The sequence below is a fragment of the Mustela lutreola genome, chromosome 17, assembly GCF_030435805.1.
Source record: "Mustela lutreola isolate mMusLut2 chromosome 17, mMusLut2.pri, whole genome shotgun sequence".
NCBI lineage: Eukaryota > Metazoa > Chordata > Mammalia > Carnivora > Mustelidae > Mustela > Mustela lutreola.
Genome location: NC_081306.1, coordinates 7,200,248 through 7,220,312, shown reverse-complemented (window position 1 = coordinate 7,220,312; position 20,065 = coordinate 7,200,248). Strand labels below are relative to the sequence as shown.

The 20,065-nt window shown below is 36.3% G+C and overlaps 1 protein-coding gene across 1 annotated transcript in view; it reads left to right on the top strand.

Annotated features, from left to right (window-relative positions):
• LOC131819762 (phospholipid-transporting ATPase ABCA3-like) overlaps positions 1–20,065 on the top strand; it is a 187,998-nt gene that overhangs the window by 12,127 nt on the left and 155,806 nt on the right. Inside the window, exons 4-7 of the mRNA XM_059155049.1 lie at positions 1,725–1,852; positions 11,068–11,209; positions 15,634–15,893; positions 18,886–18,996. Coding sequence (XP_059011032.1) covers positions 1,725–1,852; positions 11,068–11,209; positions 15,634–15,893; positions 18,886–18,996 — 641 coding nt within the window. The remainder of the gene's footprint in view (positions 1–1,724; positions 1,853–11,067; positions 11,210–15,633; positions 15,894–18,885; positions 18,997–20,065) is intronic.

Genomic DNA, 20,065 nt, shown 5'->3' with positions numbered 1-20,065 from the left:
GGTGAGGAAGGAGCCTGCATACAGAGTGAAATGCAAAATCAGAGGTTTTAAAAGTCTGCTACAATGCTTACTACAAAACTTACTACAATGCTACAGTAATTAAAATTTCTTGCACTGGCATAAGAACAGGAATAGACCAATGATATAAAATTGAGAGTATAGAAGTCCACATATTTGTGACCAATTTTTGAAAATGGTGCAAAGTACTACTAAAGATACAAATGAAGTGATCCAAAGGGGCACGTGCACCTGAATGTTTATGGCAGCAATGTCCACAATAATCAAACTATGAAAAGAACCTAAATGTCCGTCAATAGATGAATGGGTAAAGAAGATGTGAAAATACATTGTGTGTGTGTGTGTGTGTGTGTGTGTGTGTGTGTGTATTTAAGAATCTATTTGAGTATTTTCCCATTTTTCCCCCTCTCTTGTTCAGATTAGGTCATGTCTACTGATCTGTCTTCACTGACTCCTTCCTCTGTTATCTCTGTATAGCTATTGAGCCATCAAATGTGTTATTTTTTTCAAAAGCACAATTCGAAATGATCTCTGCCTCCTGATTTATTTTATTTTGAGACAGCTTTTTGTGGGCCCCTGGCTGGCTCAGTTGGTAGAGCCTGTGACTCTTGCTTTCAGGGTTGGGATTTCAAGCCCCACATTGGGTGTGGAGCCTGCTTAAAAAAAAAAAAAAAAAAAAAAAAAACTGCAAAACAGCTTTTTGAGATCTAAAACACATACCATATATTCACCCATTTAAAGCATACAATTCAGTGGCTTTTGGTATATTCACAGAGTTATGTATCCACTACCACAATCAATTATAGGGCATTTTTGTCACCAAAAATAAACTCTGGAACCTTCAGTCATGACTCTATATAATTTTCCATCCCACCAGGATTAGGAAAACACTAATCTAAATCTACTTTTAGATTCGCCTACCTTTTATGTAAATGGTTTATGTATAAAATTTTTATTTAAATTCTATGTATATGGAAGTTGTGGTCTTTTGTGACTGGTTTTTTCCACTTAGCATAATGTTTTCAAGGTTCATCTATGTTGTGGTTTGTATCAATACTTCATTACTTTTCATTGTCAGGTAATAGCCCATTGTATGGATATACTGCATTTATTTGTATATCCTTCATCAGTTGATGGGCATTTGGGTTGTTTCCACCTTTTCTTTTGCCTGTTATAAATTGTACCACTATGAACATTCATCTTTAAGTTTTATATAGGCATAAGTTTTCATTTCTTTTGGTTATATACCTAAGTGTGGAATGAATATGTCCTGTAGTAACTATGTTTAACTTTTTGAGGGGATACCAAAAGTTGTTATCTAAAATTATCTAAAATTGTTTTACTATTTTATACTCTGATCAGCAGCTTATGAAGGTTCCAGTTTTTCCATGTTCTCACCAGCACTTATTATCATGAGTCTTTTTGTTTATAATTATCTCAGTGGATTTGAATTGGTATCTCGTGATTTTGATTTGCATTTCCCTTATGACAAATTACTTGTCTTTATATATATTTTATAATGATTGCTATTTAAAATTAAAGTAAAAATTGTTTTGAACCCAGTATCCATTAAGTAGTTACGATACCAATATTTGAAAAACAGTGTTTTTAAGTTAATAGTATTAGGATAAGATTTTATCCATGTATTCCCCCTCAGGAGGAATTACCATATATTCCCATTATAATGAACATAATCTTTTCTACAGTTCGAGGGTTTGCTTCAGAAATGGAGCTTGAGAACTACCTTAAGTATGACTATGGATCTCATAAAGTACTGGCTGCCGTCATTTTTGACACTGACTTCAAAAGCAGCAGTGACCCTCTGCCACTTCAGGTGAGAATGTTATATTTAGAGTTTTCTAAATACATAGTTTTCTAGTAGTTGTACTTCCAGTTTCTAGGATGACTTTGCTATTACTAACCCAATTTTATGGATGAAGCAACCAGTTTTCCCAATATCAAACTACTAGTATACAATAGAACAAGAATGTGAATCCAGGTCTGAGTAACTAATTTCTGTGCTATTAATTGTTAGACTATGATACGAACTACATACAGAAGGCCTTAGACTCATGGGAAACTTTGACTACTCAGGCATTGCTTCTAGTTCTATGAAGAGTGGTGATATAAGCTACAGAGCAGATGCATTTTCACTAACAAGGAACCAAGCATGTAAAGACAAAAAAAAAATTCTTTTTCTTTGAATGAAACACATAACTTAAGTCCTTTCATAAATGAACAGAAAAGAGTCCAAGGCTCAGCCACATTGATTCAGAACTAGGATATCCATAAGCACTGAGAAAAGATCTGATTATACCATAGCCCATGGGAAGGAGAAAGAAATACAATGCCTTGAACTTGGTGTCTGCTTATCAGATCTTGTTAGGCATTCTATCCTGATGGTGTTAGAAATAAATTATCAATCTATAATTTCTAGACATGGAGCCAAGTTCTATGTTTATAATGCAGATGCATGTTAGTAGAAGATAAAATGAATAAAACTCCTGGTAGGACAATATATATTCTTTCTGTATGTCCCATCCTTCCATGACTCCATGCTTCCATACCAACTGCCTTCCATTTACTAAGTCAGAATTATCCATATGCTGATAATGGATTTAGGCTCAACAGTATGCATTGGCTCGAAGTGTGTACTTAACATTTCAAGTTTTATTATAATTACTATTTGACTGTGTTTGTGTCCCCAGGTATTTGTACTAGATTCCAGCTACTACCTGTATGCTAAACTGAAATAGGCTCACTGCTTGATGTAATGATAGATTTAAATAGGATCCTGTCTCCCAACATAATTGAGAAAATGAATAGGATAAAATAGAAAATTACCTGTCCATAAAGATCCAAGAAAACCACAATTTTGGGGGGGGGGGGCTCTAATTCATTTATTTACAGAATAATATTACATTATATAAAGAGATCACAATTTACTTACTAGTTTTGCTACTGGACACCTGGGATGTTTATAACTTTTTTTTTTTTTTTTTTTGCTACTGAAACAGTGCTACTATGAACATTAGATACTCTGGGTATATGCTTGTACATAGAATTTCTGGGGCATGGTCACATCTTAAAATTTATTACATAAATTCTCTTGTTTTCTGTAGCGATGATACTAGTTCAGACTCCCAGCAACAGTGTCTGAAAGTTCTTATTATTAAACTTAATATTTTCAGATGTTTATATTTACTAATTCCATGGATATGAATTAGTTAATTCCACAGTTGTGAAGTGGTATGCAACTTTTGGTTTTAATTTTCATTTCCTTGGTTCCTGATGAGATTAGCATATGTCCATGTTTTAAGTAATAAATTATTCTTTAGTGAGGTATATATTTGATCTTTCCCCCCAATTTTCTGTGGCAAAATCTATTTTACATATTAATTGGCCAATTTCTTTGTATATCCTACACATGGACCCCTTGTCTCTCATATGTATTACAGGTATATTTTTCCAGTTTGTGGCTTTCCTTTCAGTTTTTTCTTTTTTTTTTTTTTTTTGTGGTGATCAGATTTTCTTTTGATGACTAGATTTTTATGTTTTAACGCAGCCAAGTTTTTAAATTTTTTAAAAAGTTTTTATTGCTTTTTAAAAAGTTTTTATTTTAATTCCAATTAGTTAACAGACAGTGCTTTATTTCTTTCAGGTGTACAATATAGTAATTCAGTAATTCTGTACATTACTCAGTGCTCATTACAAATGCACTCTTTAATCCTTATCACCTATTTCATTCATTTCTCTGCCCACCTGCCCTCTGGTAACATCAGTTCTCTAAAATTAAGACTCTGTTTCTTGATTTCTCTCTCTCTTATTTTTTTCCCTTTCCTTGCTTGTTTTTTTTTCCTTTTTTTTTTCTTGCTTGTTTTGAAGAAAATCACAATTTGAATGAGTAAAAACAATCAACTGACACAAACATGGAGATGAATCAGAGGGTGGAATTATCTAACAAAGATTTCAAAGCAGCCACCATAAAAAATGTTTCAACAATAAATTAAAATTGTCTTGAAGTGAAAAAGAAAATCTTAGCAAAGACACAGAAATTATAAACAAGGAATTATAAACTTAAAAATACAATGATGTATTTAAAAAAAAAAACTAGTTGAATGGCTGAATAGTAGAAAAGACAGAGCAGAGGACATAATACTGAAGAATAAATTTAGCCAAAGAGGTTCAAGGGGCTTATGGTGAAAACTACTATGCACTGTTGAAAGAAGTTAAAGAAGTTTTAAATAAATGTGAAGATGGCCAAAGTTCCTGGGTAGGAAGACCTAATATTGTTAAGATGTCTTTGGGGGCACATGGGTGGCTCAGTCAGATAAGTGTCTGACTCTTGACCTCAGCTCAGGTCTTGATCTTAGGGTTGTGAGTTCAAGCCATGCATTGGGCTACACACTGGTTGTGGAGCCTACTTAAAAAATAAAGATGTCAGTACTACCCGTAATTAACCTACTGATCCATCACAATCACTATCAAAAGCTTTTTATGCAGAAAGAGAAAAGCCAGTCTTCAAATTCATATAGAATTGCAAGAGACCCAACTTGTAAAAACAGTTTTTAAAAAGAGCAAAGTTAGAGGATTCACACTATCCAACTCCACCACCTTTTGGTACACATTACCCATAATCCACCACTTTTTGGTAGGTAGGTACAAAGATTTGAATTCAGAGAGACAGAGTTGTCATGGTGAGGAAGGAGCCTGCTTACAGAGTGAAATGCAAAATCAGAGCTTTTAAAAGTCTGCTACTGTGGGGGATGTAAACTTACTACAATGCTTACTACAGAACTTACTACAATGCTACAGTAATTAAAACAGTCTTGCACTGGCATAAGAACAGGAATAGACCAATGATATAAAATTGAGAGTCTAGAAGTCCACATATTTATGACCAATTTTTGAAAATGGTGCAAAGTACTACTAAAGATACAAATGTAGTGATCCAAAGGGGCACATGCACCTGAATGTTTATGGCAGCAATGTCCACAATAATCAAACTATGGAAAGAACCAAATGTCCACCAACAGATGAATGGGTAAAGAAGATGTGGTATACACACACACACAAACATACACACACACACACACACATATATACACACAATGGAATACTATGCAGCCATAAAAAACCTGAAATCTTGCCATTTGCAACGATGTGGATGGAACTAGAGGTTTATGCTAAGTGAAAGAAGTCAATCAGAGAAAGACAATTGTCATATGTTCTCTCTGATATGAAGAGTTTGAGAGGCAGGGTGGGGGTCATGGGGGGAAGGGAGGGAAAAAAATGAAACAAAATGGGACCAGAGAGGGAGACAAACTGTAAGAGACTCTTAATCTCAGGAAACAAACCGAGGGTTGCTGGAGGATGGGGGGATAAGGATAGAGTGGCTGGGTTATAGACATTGGGGAGGGTTTATGCTATGGTGAGTGCTGTGAATTGTGTAAGACTGATGATTCACAGACCTGTACCCCTGAAGCAAATAACACATTATATGTTAAATAAATAAATACTTAAGAAAATGATGCAAAGTCCATTCTGTGGGAGAGAACAATTTCTTTAACAAATGATGTTAGGACAACTGTTTTTCCACTACTTCACCCTATATACAAAAATCAACTCAAAATGGACTAATGATCTAAACACAGGAGCTAAAAACAAAACTCCCAGAAGTGCAGATGTAAATAAATCTTTATGAGGGGTGGAGTTAAGATGATGGAGGATTAGGGGCACCCTAAACTTGTCCCTTGACTATAGCTAATTAGTTATCAAATCACTCTGAGCACCTAGGAAATCAATCAGAGATCCAAGAGAACAAAAACTACAAGTCTACAAGTAGAAAATCCACCACCTTTTGGTAGGTAGGTACAGAGACTTGAATTCAGGGAGACAGAGCTGTGGATACCATGGTGAGGAAGGAGCCTGTTTACAGAGTGAAATGCAGAATCAGAGGTTTTAGAAGTCTGCTACTGAGGGGGATGTGCCTAACTTAAAGGTGCTCAGGTGGTGAAGCAAGGTGGAATTCCAGGTGTGACACCCTGCTCTGAGAATCACCTGGGTCACAAGAACGGGTGGCAACTAAGTGCTGTACTGTTCCCAGTATAACAGTGAGTCTAGGTGCCAGCTCTCTGCTCTGTGTTGCCATAAACTGTGAACCACAGTTCACACGGTTCACACAGGCGTGGTCCTGCAACCACTTTCCTGGGACAGACCAGCAAATGGCAGAAATGTAAGTTCTCCCTAGGAGGATCAGTGTGGGTCCATGCCACAGGAGTTCCTAAAATCTGAATCTGAAACTCAGTCATGGACATGAAATAAAAAAACTGAGACACAGGCAGCGTGAAGGCAGGGTTCTGAAAGAAACCAGGGTGATAAGAGAGATTGGTTGCTCTTCTCTGAGCACTCACTGAAGAGTAGAGGGTGTAAACTTCCAACTCTGGGGCTAGGGAGGGGGTCTATGCCATATTTATCCCACTCATCAGTGCTGAAACCCCTCAGGGAGAAAACAGCACCACGTAGTGGAATCCAGACCCACTTATACCAGTCCCTGCTGCCCTGTGCTCTGGAGGCGATTTTTGCTAGGGTAAGGCCACCTGAGCATCAGTGCAATGGCCCCCTTCCCCAGAAGACCAATAAAAACAACTCTCCCACAGTTCATTGATCATAGAGGGCTGCAAAGTTTCAGCTCCAGGGGAAAGTAGTATCTAGCCTTCTTTACACTTTTATTCTTTTTATTATTATTATTTCATTTATTTTCTTATTTTTTCAAGTTTTTCCCTATTTTTATTTATATATACTTTGTGTGCGTGTATGTGTGTATATTTATTTTTTGTTTACTTTCATTATATTTTATTTTACTTTCTTATTTTGGAGTCTAGATTCTTTTAACAAGAAGACCAAACATATGCCCAGGATCTAGTTTTATTGTTGTTGTTTTGTTGTTGTTTTCTTTTTATTCTTTTCTTTCCTGGACAAAATGATGAAACAAGGGAAATTCACGCCAAAATAAAGAGCAGGCGTTAGTACTTACGGCCAGGAATTTAATCAATACAGATATAAGTTAAGATGTCTGAACTAGAATTTAAAATGAGTATAATTTATTAGCTGGGCTTGGAAAAAAGCATAGAAGACCTTAGGAAATCCCTTACTGCAGAATTAAAGAACTAAAATCTATTCAGGCCAAAATTTAAAATGCTATAAACAAAATGCAGTCCTAAGTGGAAGCCATAAAAAACAAGAATGGATGAAGCAGAGGAGTGAATCAGTGATATGGAAGATAAAATTATGGAAAACAATGAAGCTGAAAAGGAGGGAAAGAAAGGTAACGGACCACAAAGATAGACTTAAGGAACTCAATGACTTCTTAAAATGTAGTAACATTCATGGGGCACCTGGGTGGCTCAATGGGTTAAAGCCTCTGCCTTCGGTGCAGGTCATGATCCCAGGGTCCTGGGATCGAGCCACACATCAGACTTTCTGCTCAACAGGGAGTCTGCTTCCTCCTCCTCTCTCTCTCTGCCTGCTTTTCTACCTACTTGTGATCTCTGTCTGTCAAATAAATAAATAAATAAATTTTTTTAAAATGTAGTGACATTCATATCTTGGTAGTCCCAGAAGATGAAAAGAGAGAGAGGGAGACAGAAGTTTTATTCAAACAAATTATAGCTGAAAAACTTCCCTAATCTGGGGAAGGACACAGATATCAAAATCTGGGAAGCACAGAGAACTCCCACTCAACAACAAAAGCCAACCATCGCCAAGGCATAGCATATTCAAATTCACAAAATATACAGATAAGTAAAGAATCCTGAAAGGAGAAAGGGGGAAAAAGTTCTTAACCTGCAAGGGAAGGTATATGAAGTTCACAGCAAATCTGTTCGCAGAAACTTGGCAGGCCTGAAAAGAGGAAATATTCAACATACTGAATGGGGGAAAGTCTGCAGCCAGGAATACTTTATCTATCAAGGCAGTCATTCAAAACAGAAGGAGAAAGAAAGAGGTTATCAAAACCTGAAGGAGTTCATGACCACTAACCCAGCCCTGTAAGAAATTTTAAGGGGGATTCTTTGAGTAAAGAAGAAAAAAGAACAAAAGCAGCAAAGACTAGAAAAGACCAGAGAACATCACAAGAAACACCAACTCTACAGGTTAACACAATGGTACTACATTCATATCTTTCAATAATCACTGTGAATGTAGATGGACTAAATGATCCAATCAAAAGGCATAGGGTATCAAATGGATTTTAAAACAAGACCCATCTATATGCTGCATACAAGACACTCATTTTAGACCTAAAGACATCTGCATATTGAAAGTGAGAGGACAGAAAACCATCTTTCATGCTAATGGATGTCAAAAGAAAACAAGAATAGCCATACTTACATCAGAAAAAACTAGATTTTAAACCAAAGATGTAAGAAGACATGAAGAAGGGATTTATATTATACTTAAGGGGTCTATTCATCAGGAAGATCTAACTATTGTAAATATGCCCCCAACTTGGGAGCTCCCAAATATATAAGTTAATTAATAATAAACATAAAGAAACTCATTGATAATAAAATAATTGTAGGAGACTTTAACACCCCACTCATAGCAATGGATAGATCATTGAAGCTCAACAAGAAAACAATGGCTTTGAATGTCAGATGGACTTAACAGATATACTCTGAACATTGAACATTTCATCCTAAAGCAGTAGAATACACTTCTTTTCAAGTGCGCATGGAACATTCTCCAGAATAGAGCATATACTGGGTCACAATGCAGCCCTCAACTTGTACAAAAAGATGGACCCCACAGCGCTTTGAAACTGGAAGTGAACCAAAAGAAAAATTTGGAAAGACCACATATACATGGAGACTAAAGAACATCCTACTAAAGAATGAATGGGTTACCCAGGAAATTAAAGAAGAATTTTTAAAATATATGGAAGCAAATGAAAATGAAAATAATAATTCCAAACCTTGGTGATGTAGCAAAGGCAGTCCTAAGAAGTTAGTATATTGCAATACAGGTCTATTAATACAGTTATATTGCAACGCCTCAAGAAGCAAGAAAAGTCTGAAGTACACAACCTAACCTTACATCTACAAGAGGTAGAAAAGGAATAGCAAATAAAGCCTAATGCCAGCAGAAGAAGGGAAAGAGCAAAGATTAGAGCAGAAATAAATGATATAGAAACAACAACAAAACAGTAGAATAGATTAATGAAGCTAATTAGCTTCTGCTTTGAAAGAATTAATAAAATTGATAAACTCCCAGCAAGACTTATCAAGAACAAAAGAGATGGGATGCCTGGGTGGCTCAGTCAAGTGTCTGCCTTCAGCTCAAGTCATGAATCCAGGGTCCTAGGATCGAGTCCTGTGTCAGGCTCTCTGCTCAGCAGGAAGCCTACTTCTTCCTCTCTGCCTGCCACTCTGTCTGCTTATGCTTTCTCTCAAATAAATAAAATCTTTTTATTTTTTTATTTTTTTTTAAAGATTTTATTTATTTACTTGAGAGAGACAGTGAGAGAGAGCATGAACGAGGAGAAGGTCAGAGAGAGAAGCAGACTCCCCATGGAGCTGGGAGTCCGATGCGGGACTCGATCCTTGGACTCCAGGATCATGACCTGAGCCGAAGGCAGTCGTCCAACCAACTGAGCCACCCAGGCGTCCCTAAATAAAATCTTTTTAAAAAGAGAGAGGACCCAAATAGACAAAATCATGAATGAAAAAGGTCACAGACAAACCCAGAGAAATACAAAGAATTATCAGAGAATACCATGAAAAATTGTATGCCAACAAACTGGGTAGTCTGAAAGAAATGGATAAATTCCTGGAAACCTACAAATTACCAAAATGGAGACAGGGAGAAATAGAAAGTTTGAACAGACTTCTAACCAGCAAAAAAAAAAAATAAAATAAAATAAAATTGAATCAGTAATCAGAAATCTAAAAAAACCAAAGTGCAGAGCCAGATGAGTTCCCAGGGGAATTCTACCAGACATTTAAAGAAGAGTTAATACCTATTTTCCTCAAAACAGTTCCAAAAAATAGAAATGGAAGGAAAACTTGCAAACTCATTCTACAAAGCCACCATTACCTTGATTCCAAAATCAAAGACTACATGAAAAAGAAAAATTACAGGGCAATATCCCTGATGAACATGGATGCCAAAATTCTCACCAAGGTACTAGCCAATAGGATCCAACAGTACATTAAAAGAATTATTCACCACGATCAAGTGGGTTTTATTCCTGGATTGCAGGGATGGTTCAGTATTTTCAAGTCAATGAACATGATACACCATATTAATGAAAGAATAAAAACCATATGATTCTCCATAGATGCAGAAAAAGCATTTATCTTTTCAGGTTTTCTAGTATGATCAATATGATTTCTGTTTTCTGACTGTAGCTGTTTTAAACAAATGTATAGCTGTCTGTCGTGTACAGGTTCTACCTTTTGTGCCATCTCCTTTGAGCAAGTAGGTTGATTCCCAAATATTTATACCACAAATAATGTTACAACAAACTTTTTCATGTTTCCTTTATATTGTTGGAGGTGTACAAGTCTGTTCCTGGAAGTAGGATTGTTGAATCAAACCATAAATGCATGTGTAGTTTTATTAAACTTTACCATATTCTCCATTATAGTTGTGTCATTTTGCCTCCCACAACCAATGTATTAAAGTGCCTGTTCACAGCTTCACTCACAGAGCTTCTAGTGTGATGGGTAAGAAATAGCTCTGTAATTTTAATTTGTATTTATTTCATTGTATGACATTGAAAAGCTTTTCATATGTTTATGGGCCATTTGTGTGTGTCTTTTTGTGAACTACCTATATTCTGAGATAACTTTAGATATTCTTATGATCAGAGGACTAGTGCTTTCAGTCACTGTAATTTCTAAGTGTTCAGAATCACTGACATCAGATGAGTCTCATCTTTCAAACCATGTGTTTTCCCATTTGGACTTAACTTTTCTTTATTTTTAATATGTGCATTTCAGTTTTATATGGTTTTAAACATGATTTGTTTCCTATTGATGCTTCTAGGTAAAATATCATCTGCGTTTTGTTAGGATACAGAGATCTTTGATGTGGCCAGAGAGACTGGGCTGGAAGACATCCTTACTCTTTCCTGTTCATCCCTCTGTAGGACCCAGGAATGCAGATTATGATGATGGAGGAAGTCCTGGTGCGCAAATCGTCGAACATCCTTATTTCATTATCTCAGTTGCATGTTTACCTACATATATGGTTATATGTATGTTTTATACATGTATATACCCATTGTATATATGTTCTTAACTTGTAATTTTTTAATTTTATATTTTATCAAAACTACTTTCAATTCTGTACATTAGTGGTGGTTTAGTGTTTTGCTTTCCAAATACAAATACTTTCATTTGTTGGCATCGCTTGCCTATTCATGTCTATATATAATTTTACTGATTTGATATTGTGGTAATTTTAAAAAAGATTTATTTATTTGACAGACAGAGATCACAAGTAGGCAGAGTGGTAGCCAGAGAGAGAGGGGGAAGCAGGCTCCCTGCTGAGCAGAGAGCCTGATGTGGGGCTCGATCCCAGGACCCTGGGATCATGACCTGAGCCAAAGGCAGAGGCTTTAACCCACTGAGCCACCCTGGCGCCCCAAAACTGTGGTAATTTTTAATTCAGATTTTTTAAAATTAATTAATTTATTTATTTGACAGAGAGAGATCACAAGTAGGCAGAGAGGCAGGCAGAGAGAGAGGAGGAAGCAGGCTCCCTGCTGAGCAGAGAGCCCGATGCGGGACTCGATCCCAGGACCCTGAGATCATGACCTGAGCTGAAGGCAGCGGCTTAACCCACTGAGCCACCCAGGTGCCCCCTTAATTCAGATTTTTATTTTGAAAATTATCTTACATGAAAAACCATTGATGTGGAACTTTGGATTTACCAACTATCTTGAGATTTTTGTCTTTAGCAAATATTTATAGAAGAAAAAAGCTGTGCATATTCTAGCACAAGGAACAAAAGTTGGAAACAAAATCAGTAAAAGAATAGTTGAGCCTATTAGGCAGTCCTTAAAAATAATCCTTACAGAGTCTACTCTAAGATTGAATTTGAGTTTAAGGATTAAACTGAGTCAATACATACATGTATTTAAATAGTTAGTTGGAGATGGGTGGTGATTATTTCAGGCAGTGGAAGTAAAATCATGAACACATACAGGACAGGATGCCACATTCGGGGAACTGCATGGCCTTTTGTTTGTTTTCTTTCTTTATTAGCTAGAATAGATGGTACATGTAAGGCTGTTATAAATGAGGTTAAGGGGCGCCTGGGTAGCTCAGTGGGTTAAAGCCTCTGCCTTCGGCTCAGAAGCTTCTGCCTTTGGCTCGATCCTGGGATCGAGTCCCACATCAGGCTCTCTGCTTGGCAGGAAGCCTGCTTCCCTCTCTCTCTCTCTGCCTTCCCCTCTGCCTACATATGAGCTCTGTCTTTCAAATAAATAAATAAAATTAAAAAAGAAAAAAGAAATGAGGTTAAGAGGCAAAAATGTCATTAAAGACCTGGCATGTAGGTGAAGGAGTATGAAATTTCTCCTGGAAATTATGAGAGACACAGGTTATAGCAATATTCAGTTTTAATAGGAGAAATGATTTATTATGGTAGTGGATGCATATCTCCAAGCGATAACACTCATAGTTTATCTTTGGTTTTTGTTGTATACTGTTGCAGAGCAAATAGTACTGTGGCCTGTGTTTCACAATTTATATAATAATTATATAAATGATCAAGATATTCCAGAGAATGGTCAACAAAGGAGGATAAAGGTACAAAGACTAAGAAAGATTGGCAGGGAAATGAGTAGAAAATTAAGATAATCTATTACATGAACCAAGGGAGGAGTGGAAAACTATGCTTAAATTTTCAGTTATATTACCACAAATGAACTTTTATAATATTTTAAAGCTTAAAACAACATTCCTCCACAGAACACAGTTTCAAATAATCCAACACACATTTTGTTTAGCTATCTATTTAAAGATTTATATTTATTTGGGAGTTCCATGTTTTCAGATATATTATTGGTTCCAAATTTTGAAAGTATGTTTTTCCAACTTTTGATTTTATCTATGCTGTCCTTTATTGAAATAGCAGAGATCTTTCATTAGATGTAATTTGTCATATTTTGGCCACATGGTCTTTTTCTGGGCTTTCGTTTAAGAAGTCCATCCCTACTTCAAAAATATTCTACTATTTCCTCTTTATGGTTTTTCCCTCAGTAATTTGGTTGTTAATCCATGAGGAAGTAGTTCATGTTTGTGTGTAGTTGGGCTAGGGATTCAGTATTGTTTTTTTACCACAGAGAGGAAAATAGTTTTCCCAAAACTGTTTAAAATAATGTCCTAAAATTCTTTTTTTCTATTAGTCTATTCTTTTTAAAATTTTTTACTACTACTACTACTACTACTACTACTATTATTAATATTATTATTTGAGAGAGAGGGACAGCAACAGAAATAGCGAGAGAGAGCAGGGAGGAGAGGGAGAAGCAGACTCTGCACTGAGCAGGGAGCCCAACATGGGGCACAATCCCAGAAACCTGGGATTGCCACCTGAGCTGAAGGCAGATGCGTAACCGACTGAGCTACCCTAGTCTTTCTACTCTTAAACTAATATAGTATTACTATTAGAGTGGTTTTGTGTACTGCATCTTAATATCAACCGAGACTCCAAAAAAAAACTCAGAATATGGAACTAGCAGATAAGAACTTGTTGTAATGTGGCTATTGTAACTATTCTCAGTCATTGAATTAAAATGTGTACAATGAAAGAAGTGGTAAGTCTCAGCAGAGAATTAGAAACCATAAAAAGGAATAAAACAAAGTCTAGAATTGGAAAATATAGGACAGATTTAATAATGAAGATAACATAAGAAAGAGTAAATGAACTTGGAACAATAAAATGTGTTCAGTTTGAAAAACAAAAAAATTGACTTTCATTGAAATGTGGAGCAATACCCAAAGTTCTAACATAAGTGTAATTAGAATCCCTGATGAGTAAAAGAAAAGAGAAGAAAAACGTATGTGTAGAAAAATGGCTTTAAGAGTCTTAAATGTGTAACAAACTGAGGGTTGCTGGGGGGTGCGGGTCTAGGGATATGGTGGCTGGGTCATGGACACTGGGGAGGGTATGTGCTATGGTGAGTGCTGTGAAATGTGTAAGTCTGATGTACCCCTGGGGCAAATAATACATTATATGTTAATTTTTTAAAAGTGTCTTAAATGTGATTAAAGATAGTAACCATAAAGTGGCTGGAGCAGGTATACACATATCTGATAAGACAGATTTCAAGACAAAAGATCAATTTGTCAGGAAGATATAACGATTCTAAATATGTATATATTTAATAACAGCTTCAAAATACATGAAGCAAAAATTGACAGAATTAAAGGAAGAATTGGGCAATACCATAGTTGTCAATGGAGATATTAATATCCTTCTCTCAATAGTTGACAGAACATCTAAACAAAAAAAATTGTAAAGAAGTAAATGATATGAAGAATGTTCTAAGTTTCCCTGAGCTGATTGACATTTACAGCTGATTTACATTTACAGCTGATTTACATTTACTCAACAGTGGTAGAATACACATTCTTTTTAAGTTCACATGGCATTTCCACCAGAATAACTCTTATATTGAGTTGTAAAATAAATCACATTGAAACTAAAAAGACTGAAATCATATAGAGTGTAATGAGTCAAAGAAGTCACAAATCAGAAAATATTTTAAATCGAATAATAAGAAAACCTGACATGTTAAGATATGGGAGCAAAACTGGAGGATTATAGCTAAAGCCATGCTTAGAATTTTATAGTTTTAAATGTTCATATTAGAAAAATGGAAAAGTGCAAAATTAATGATCAGAGTTCCAATTTTAGAAAATGGATAAAAACAAATTAAACCCTAAGTTGTCTTAGTTGTATGGTTGCTTTTTAGTTGTATGGCTAATGTGGACCAATTTTTCTTGCATTTTTCTGCATTACTCTGTAGAATTTATCTGTGATTCTCAGCCTCATTTCTGTATTTCTTCATCTCTCTAATATCTAATTAAATCTGCCTTCTTTTTAAAATATAGATTACATTAGCAAGCCTTCCACTGTTACTAAGTATATGTAATTTTGGGAAGATGTGAATCAGATTCAGCTGAAGATGTATCCCTTATTTCTTTTTCTTTTCTTTTTTTTTAAAAGATTTATTTATTTATTTATTTGACAGGCAGAGATCACAAATAGGCAGAGAGGCAGGCAGAGAGAGAGGAGGAAGCAGGCTCCCCACTGAGCAGAGAGCCTGACTTGAGGCTCGATTCCAGGACCTTGGGATCATGACCTGAGCCGAAGGCAGAGGCTTTAACCCACTGAGCCACCCAGGTGCCCCGTATCCCTTATTTCTGTGTCAAAACAATGATATGTTTTCAGGGTAATTATGTGCATTTAGCCTCGATACACCAGTAAATTTGTGTTCTGTAGGTGACAAACTATGACTTACTTGAATTGCCATGTTATTTATGTGTCTGAGTAATTCCTTGGTCTGCTTTATTTGACATTGTTTGTTTTCTCTTGCAGGGTACATCAGAGAAGGGTTCCTGGCCGTACAGCATGCCTTGGATAAGGCCATCATGCTGTATCATGAAAGCAGTGCTAGCCAGAAACTGTTTGATAATATCAGTATCTTTATCCAGAGATTTCCACACCCAGCTTATTCTCATGATGGATTAATTTGGATCACTAGTTCCTTCCTCCCTTTGATGTTCATCCTGATGTTCTCTCCAACTGTACTTTCCATCATGCGATCCATTGTCTGGGAAAGGGAAAAAAGATTGAAGGTAATCTCAGTTTCTTTGTTTCAAGTTCTTATTAAATTCCATTTATTTAAATTTATCTAAATTCCAGTTAGTTAACGTATAATGTAGAATTTAGAGATTCATCGCTTATATACAACACCTGGGGCCCATCACAAGTGCTCTCTTTAATCCCCATCACCTATTTAAACCACCCCACCACCCCACTTCCCCTCCAGCAGCCCCAAGTTTGTTCTGTATAGTTAAGAGTCTGTTCTATGGTTTGTCTCTCTCTTTTTTCACCTCTATGTTCATCTGTTTCTGTAAAAATGTTTTTAGGCATGTGGGACTCTTTTGTATAGAGAGTTGGATTATTTCTATATATTTGTCATTAGTGGGTAGTTGTTATATCCCAGTAGCAGGAAACGTAAAATAAGAAAAGTGAGTACTGATATCATTTGTCAGTTTTTCAAGCTGGCAGAATTTCAGAAAGAAACTTGTCTCTTGGGAGCAATGGGAAGAGAAAACCTAAAGGCATGCAGGGGGACAAAAAAGGTCACTGGAGGGATTTAAAGCCTTTAATAATTAGAGTATCAATGAACAGGTCCTGGCTAAATTAACATAAAACCCCACATCTTAGGCTTTTACCTTCATATCTGTTACCCTAATGTCTGGGTATCAACAAAAAAATTATTAGGCACACCAAAAATTAAGAAAAAAACTTGGTCCAAAGAGGCAAATCAGTTACCAGAACCAGACACAGATAAAACACAAATGTTGGAAATACCAGACAAGGAATTTTATTTTATTTTATTTTATTTTATTTTTTTTTTTTTTAAGATTTTATTTATTTATCAGAGAGAGAAAGGGGGAGAGAGCGAGCACAGGCAGACAGAATGACAGGCAGAGGCAGAGGGAGAAGCAGGCTCCCCGCCAAGCAAGGAGCCTGATGTGGGACTCGATCCCAGCACGCCGGGATTATGACCTGAGCCGAAGGCAGCTGCTTAACCAACTGAGCCACCCAGGCGTCCCACCAGACAAGGAATTTTAAATTACTATAATTAATTATTTAAAGGCTCTAAGGGAAAGGTAGATGTGTCCAGGATCCTCAAGATAGCCCCTTGTTTCTGAAATTCTCTAGAAGGACTAGTGGGACTTGGCATATAGTTATTGCTCACAGCGAGGCATTATTATAGTGGTATAGGAAGTAAATAAACATAGCTGGCTCAGAAGAGGATATGACACAGGCACAGACACAGCCTGGAGGAATTCACCTGCAGGCTTCTTCAGTTAACCCCACAAGAGGTCACACAGAGCACACTCTTGCCCCAGCAATGAAAACCCAGCAGTACGTTTGTGAAGAAAATCCAGCAGTATGTTTGTGATGTTTGTGTCCAGGGGAGTCCATTAGAGATTTAGCACCCGAGGTTTTGATGGGGACTGGTCATGTAGACACCCTTTGCCTAGCATTTACCAAAATTTCACACTCCTAGAAAGCAGGTATTCAGCATAAACCATAGTGTTTGTACCAACAGTTTTGGCACAGTCACCTACACTTACCATTTAAGGAAAGTTTTGTATCAGTGTAGGGAGCAGTTTACCAACCAAGTTCCCATATACCAGCCAAGGGCCAACTTGTAAATATGTCTTTCTTTTTTTTTTTATCCCCAAATTAATTTATTTTTTATTTAAATTCAATTAACATATAGTGTATTATTAGTTTCAGAGATAAGAGTTTATTGATTCATCAGTTGCATATAACACCCAGTGCCCAGTACATGCCTTTCTAGGAATAGTAGTCTTGGGCCTCCTTTGTTAACTCTTTCTACACAGTAGGTAACACGCAAGATCAGATAGGTAATGTTATCAGACAGGTAAAAACTATTAGGAGTCAAATAGAATTTCTAGACATAAAAAACATGCTAACAAAAATGAAGAACACTTTTGATGGGCTCATCACTAGACTTGAGGAAAGAATCATAGAATTGAATATGACAGTTGAAATTACACAAACTGAAATGCAAAGACAAAATTGTAAAATGTAAAACATAAATGTAAAAAGTAAAAACCCAGAATAAAGCATTTAAAAAGTATAGGACAATATAAATAGTATAACATATATACAAGTTAAATCCCCGAAAAGGAGACAAGAGAATAGAGCCAAAGAAATAACAGCAGAGAATTTTCCAAATTTAATGATAGACATCAAATCACAGGTCTAAGAAGCTCAGAGAACACACAGCAGGAAAAATAACACACACACACACACACACACACAGGAAAAATAACACACACACACACACAGGAAAAATAACACACACACACACAGGAAAAATAACACCACACACACACACACACAGGAAAAATAACAGACACACACACACACAGAGGAAAAATAACACACACACACACACACAGGAAAAATAACACACACACAGAAAAAATAAAACCACACACACACACACACAGGAAAAATAACACACACACACACACAGGAAAAATACACACACACACACACACACACACAGAGGAAAAATAACACACACACACACACACACACACACACAATATTCGAACTGTTGAAAATTAAAGACCAAAAAGAAAATCTTGAAAACAACTAGAAGGGGATAAAGACATGTTGCCTAAAAGGAACAAACATAAGTATAGTCAACTGGATTAAAAAAAAAAAAAAGACACACTTTTCTTATACTCCAGGAAGTAGAGTATAATAGAAAAGAGAGCTTAATATTTCAAAGTTTTAATTTTAGATATTTTACCTTTTGTTCCGTTACAAGGTGTGGTAATGAAGAAAGATCTCTGAACTCAGGAGAAGTCTATTTTAATGCCAGCACTGCCCTAATTGGCTGCATAATTTTGAATGGCATACTTTCTGAGACTTGACTTTTCTTATTCATAACATGGAGATGATATTAACCATTCACATAGTTTTTTATGGAGATTTAAATAGAAAAATATATGTAAGTGGTATGAATTTGCTGATGCATTTAATATTTGATTTGTGTTGACTTTCCTACAGGAGTACCAGCTTATAATTGGACTTAAAAACTGGATCATCTGGGCTGCCTATTTCTTCACATTCTTCTTTTTTTATATTATTATTATCTCTATGATATGTATTTTATTCTCTGCCAAGGCAAGTGTGTAATTTCATGCTACCCAGTAAAAATACCATGAGTCACATATGTAATACTGGTTTTTTAGTAACCAGTAGAAATTTTTAAAACCATAAAAAACAGGTGAAATTATGTTAATGATATTTTAAATTTAACCTAATACATACAAAATATTTGAATATGCAACCAATTTAAAAGTGAAGAGATTTTTTTACATTCTTTTTTATATTGTATTTATTTATTTATATTATTTATTTGAAAGAGCGAGAGATTTATTTATTTGAGAGAGAGCATGAGAATGGCGCAGACAGAGAGACAGGCAGAGAGAGAGGAGGAAGCAGGCTCCCTGCTGAGCAGAGAGCCCGATATGGGACTTGATCCCAAGACCCTGAGATCTTGACCTGAGCCGAAGGCAGCGGCTTAACCCACTGAGCCACCCAGGCGCCCCTGAAGGCAGATTCTTAACCAACTGAGCCACCCAGGCACCCCTACATTTTTTTGTACTGTCTTCCTACTTCAGGGTGTGTTTTATATTTACAACACATCTGAATTCATATGCTATATTTTCATCAGAAATACTTGATCCGGGGATGCCTGGGTGGCTCAGTCTGTTGAACGTCTGCCATTGGCTCAGGTCACTATCCCTGGGGATTGAGCCCTACCTTGGGCTCCCTGCTCCACGGAAAGCCTACTTTTCCCTCTCTCTTTACCTGCCACTCTGCTACTTGTGCTCTCTCCATCAAATAAATAAATAAAATCCTTTAAAAAAATAAAAGTCTTCTTTAAAAAAAAAAGAAATACTTGATCTGTATTAGACACTGCCTTCATTTTTTCAATTTAAATCAAGATAACTAAAATTAAATGAAAATAAAAATTTAGTTCCTCATGGGGCACCTGGGTGGCTCAGTGGGTTAAAGACTCTGCCTTCAGCTCAGGTCATGATCTCAGGGTCCTGGGATCAGGCCCCGCATCGGGCTCTCTGCTCAGTGGGGAGCCTGCTTCCTCCTCTCTCTCTCTCTGCCTGCCTCTCTTCCTGCTTGTGATCTGTCTGTCAAATAAATAAATAAAAATCTTTTTAAAAAA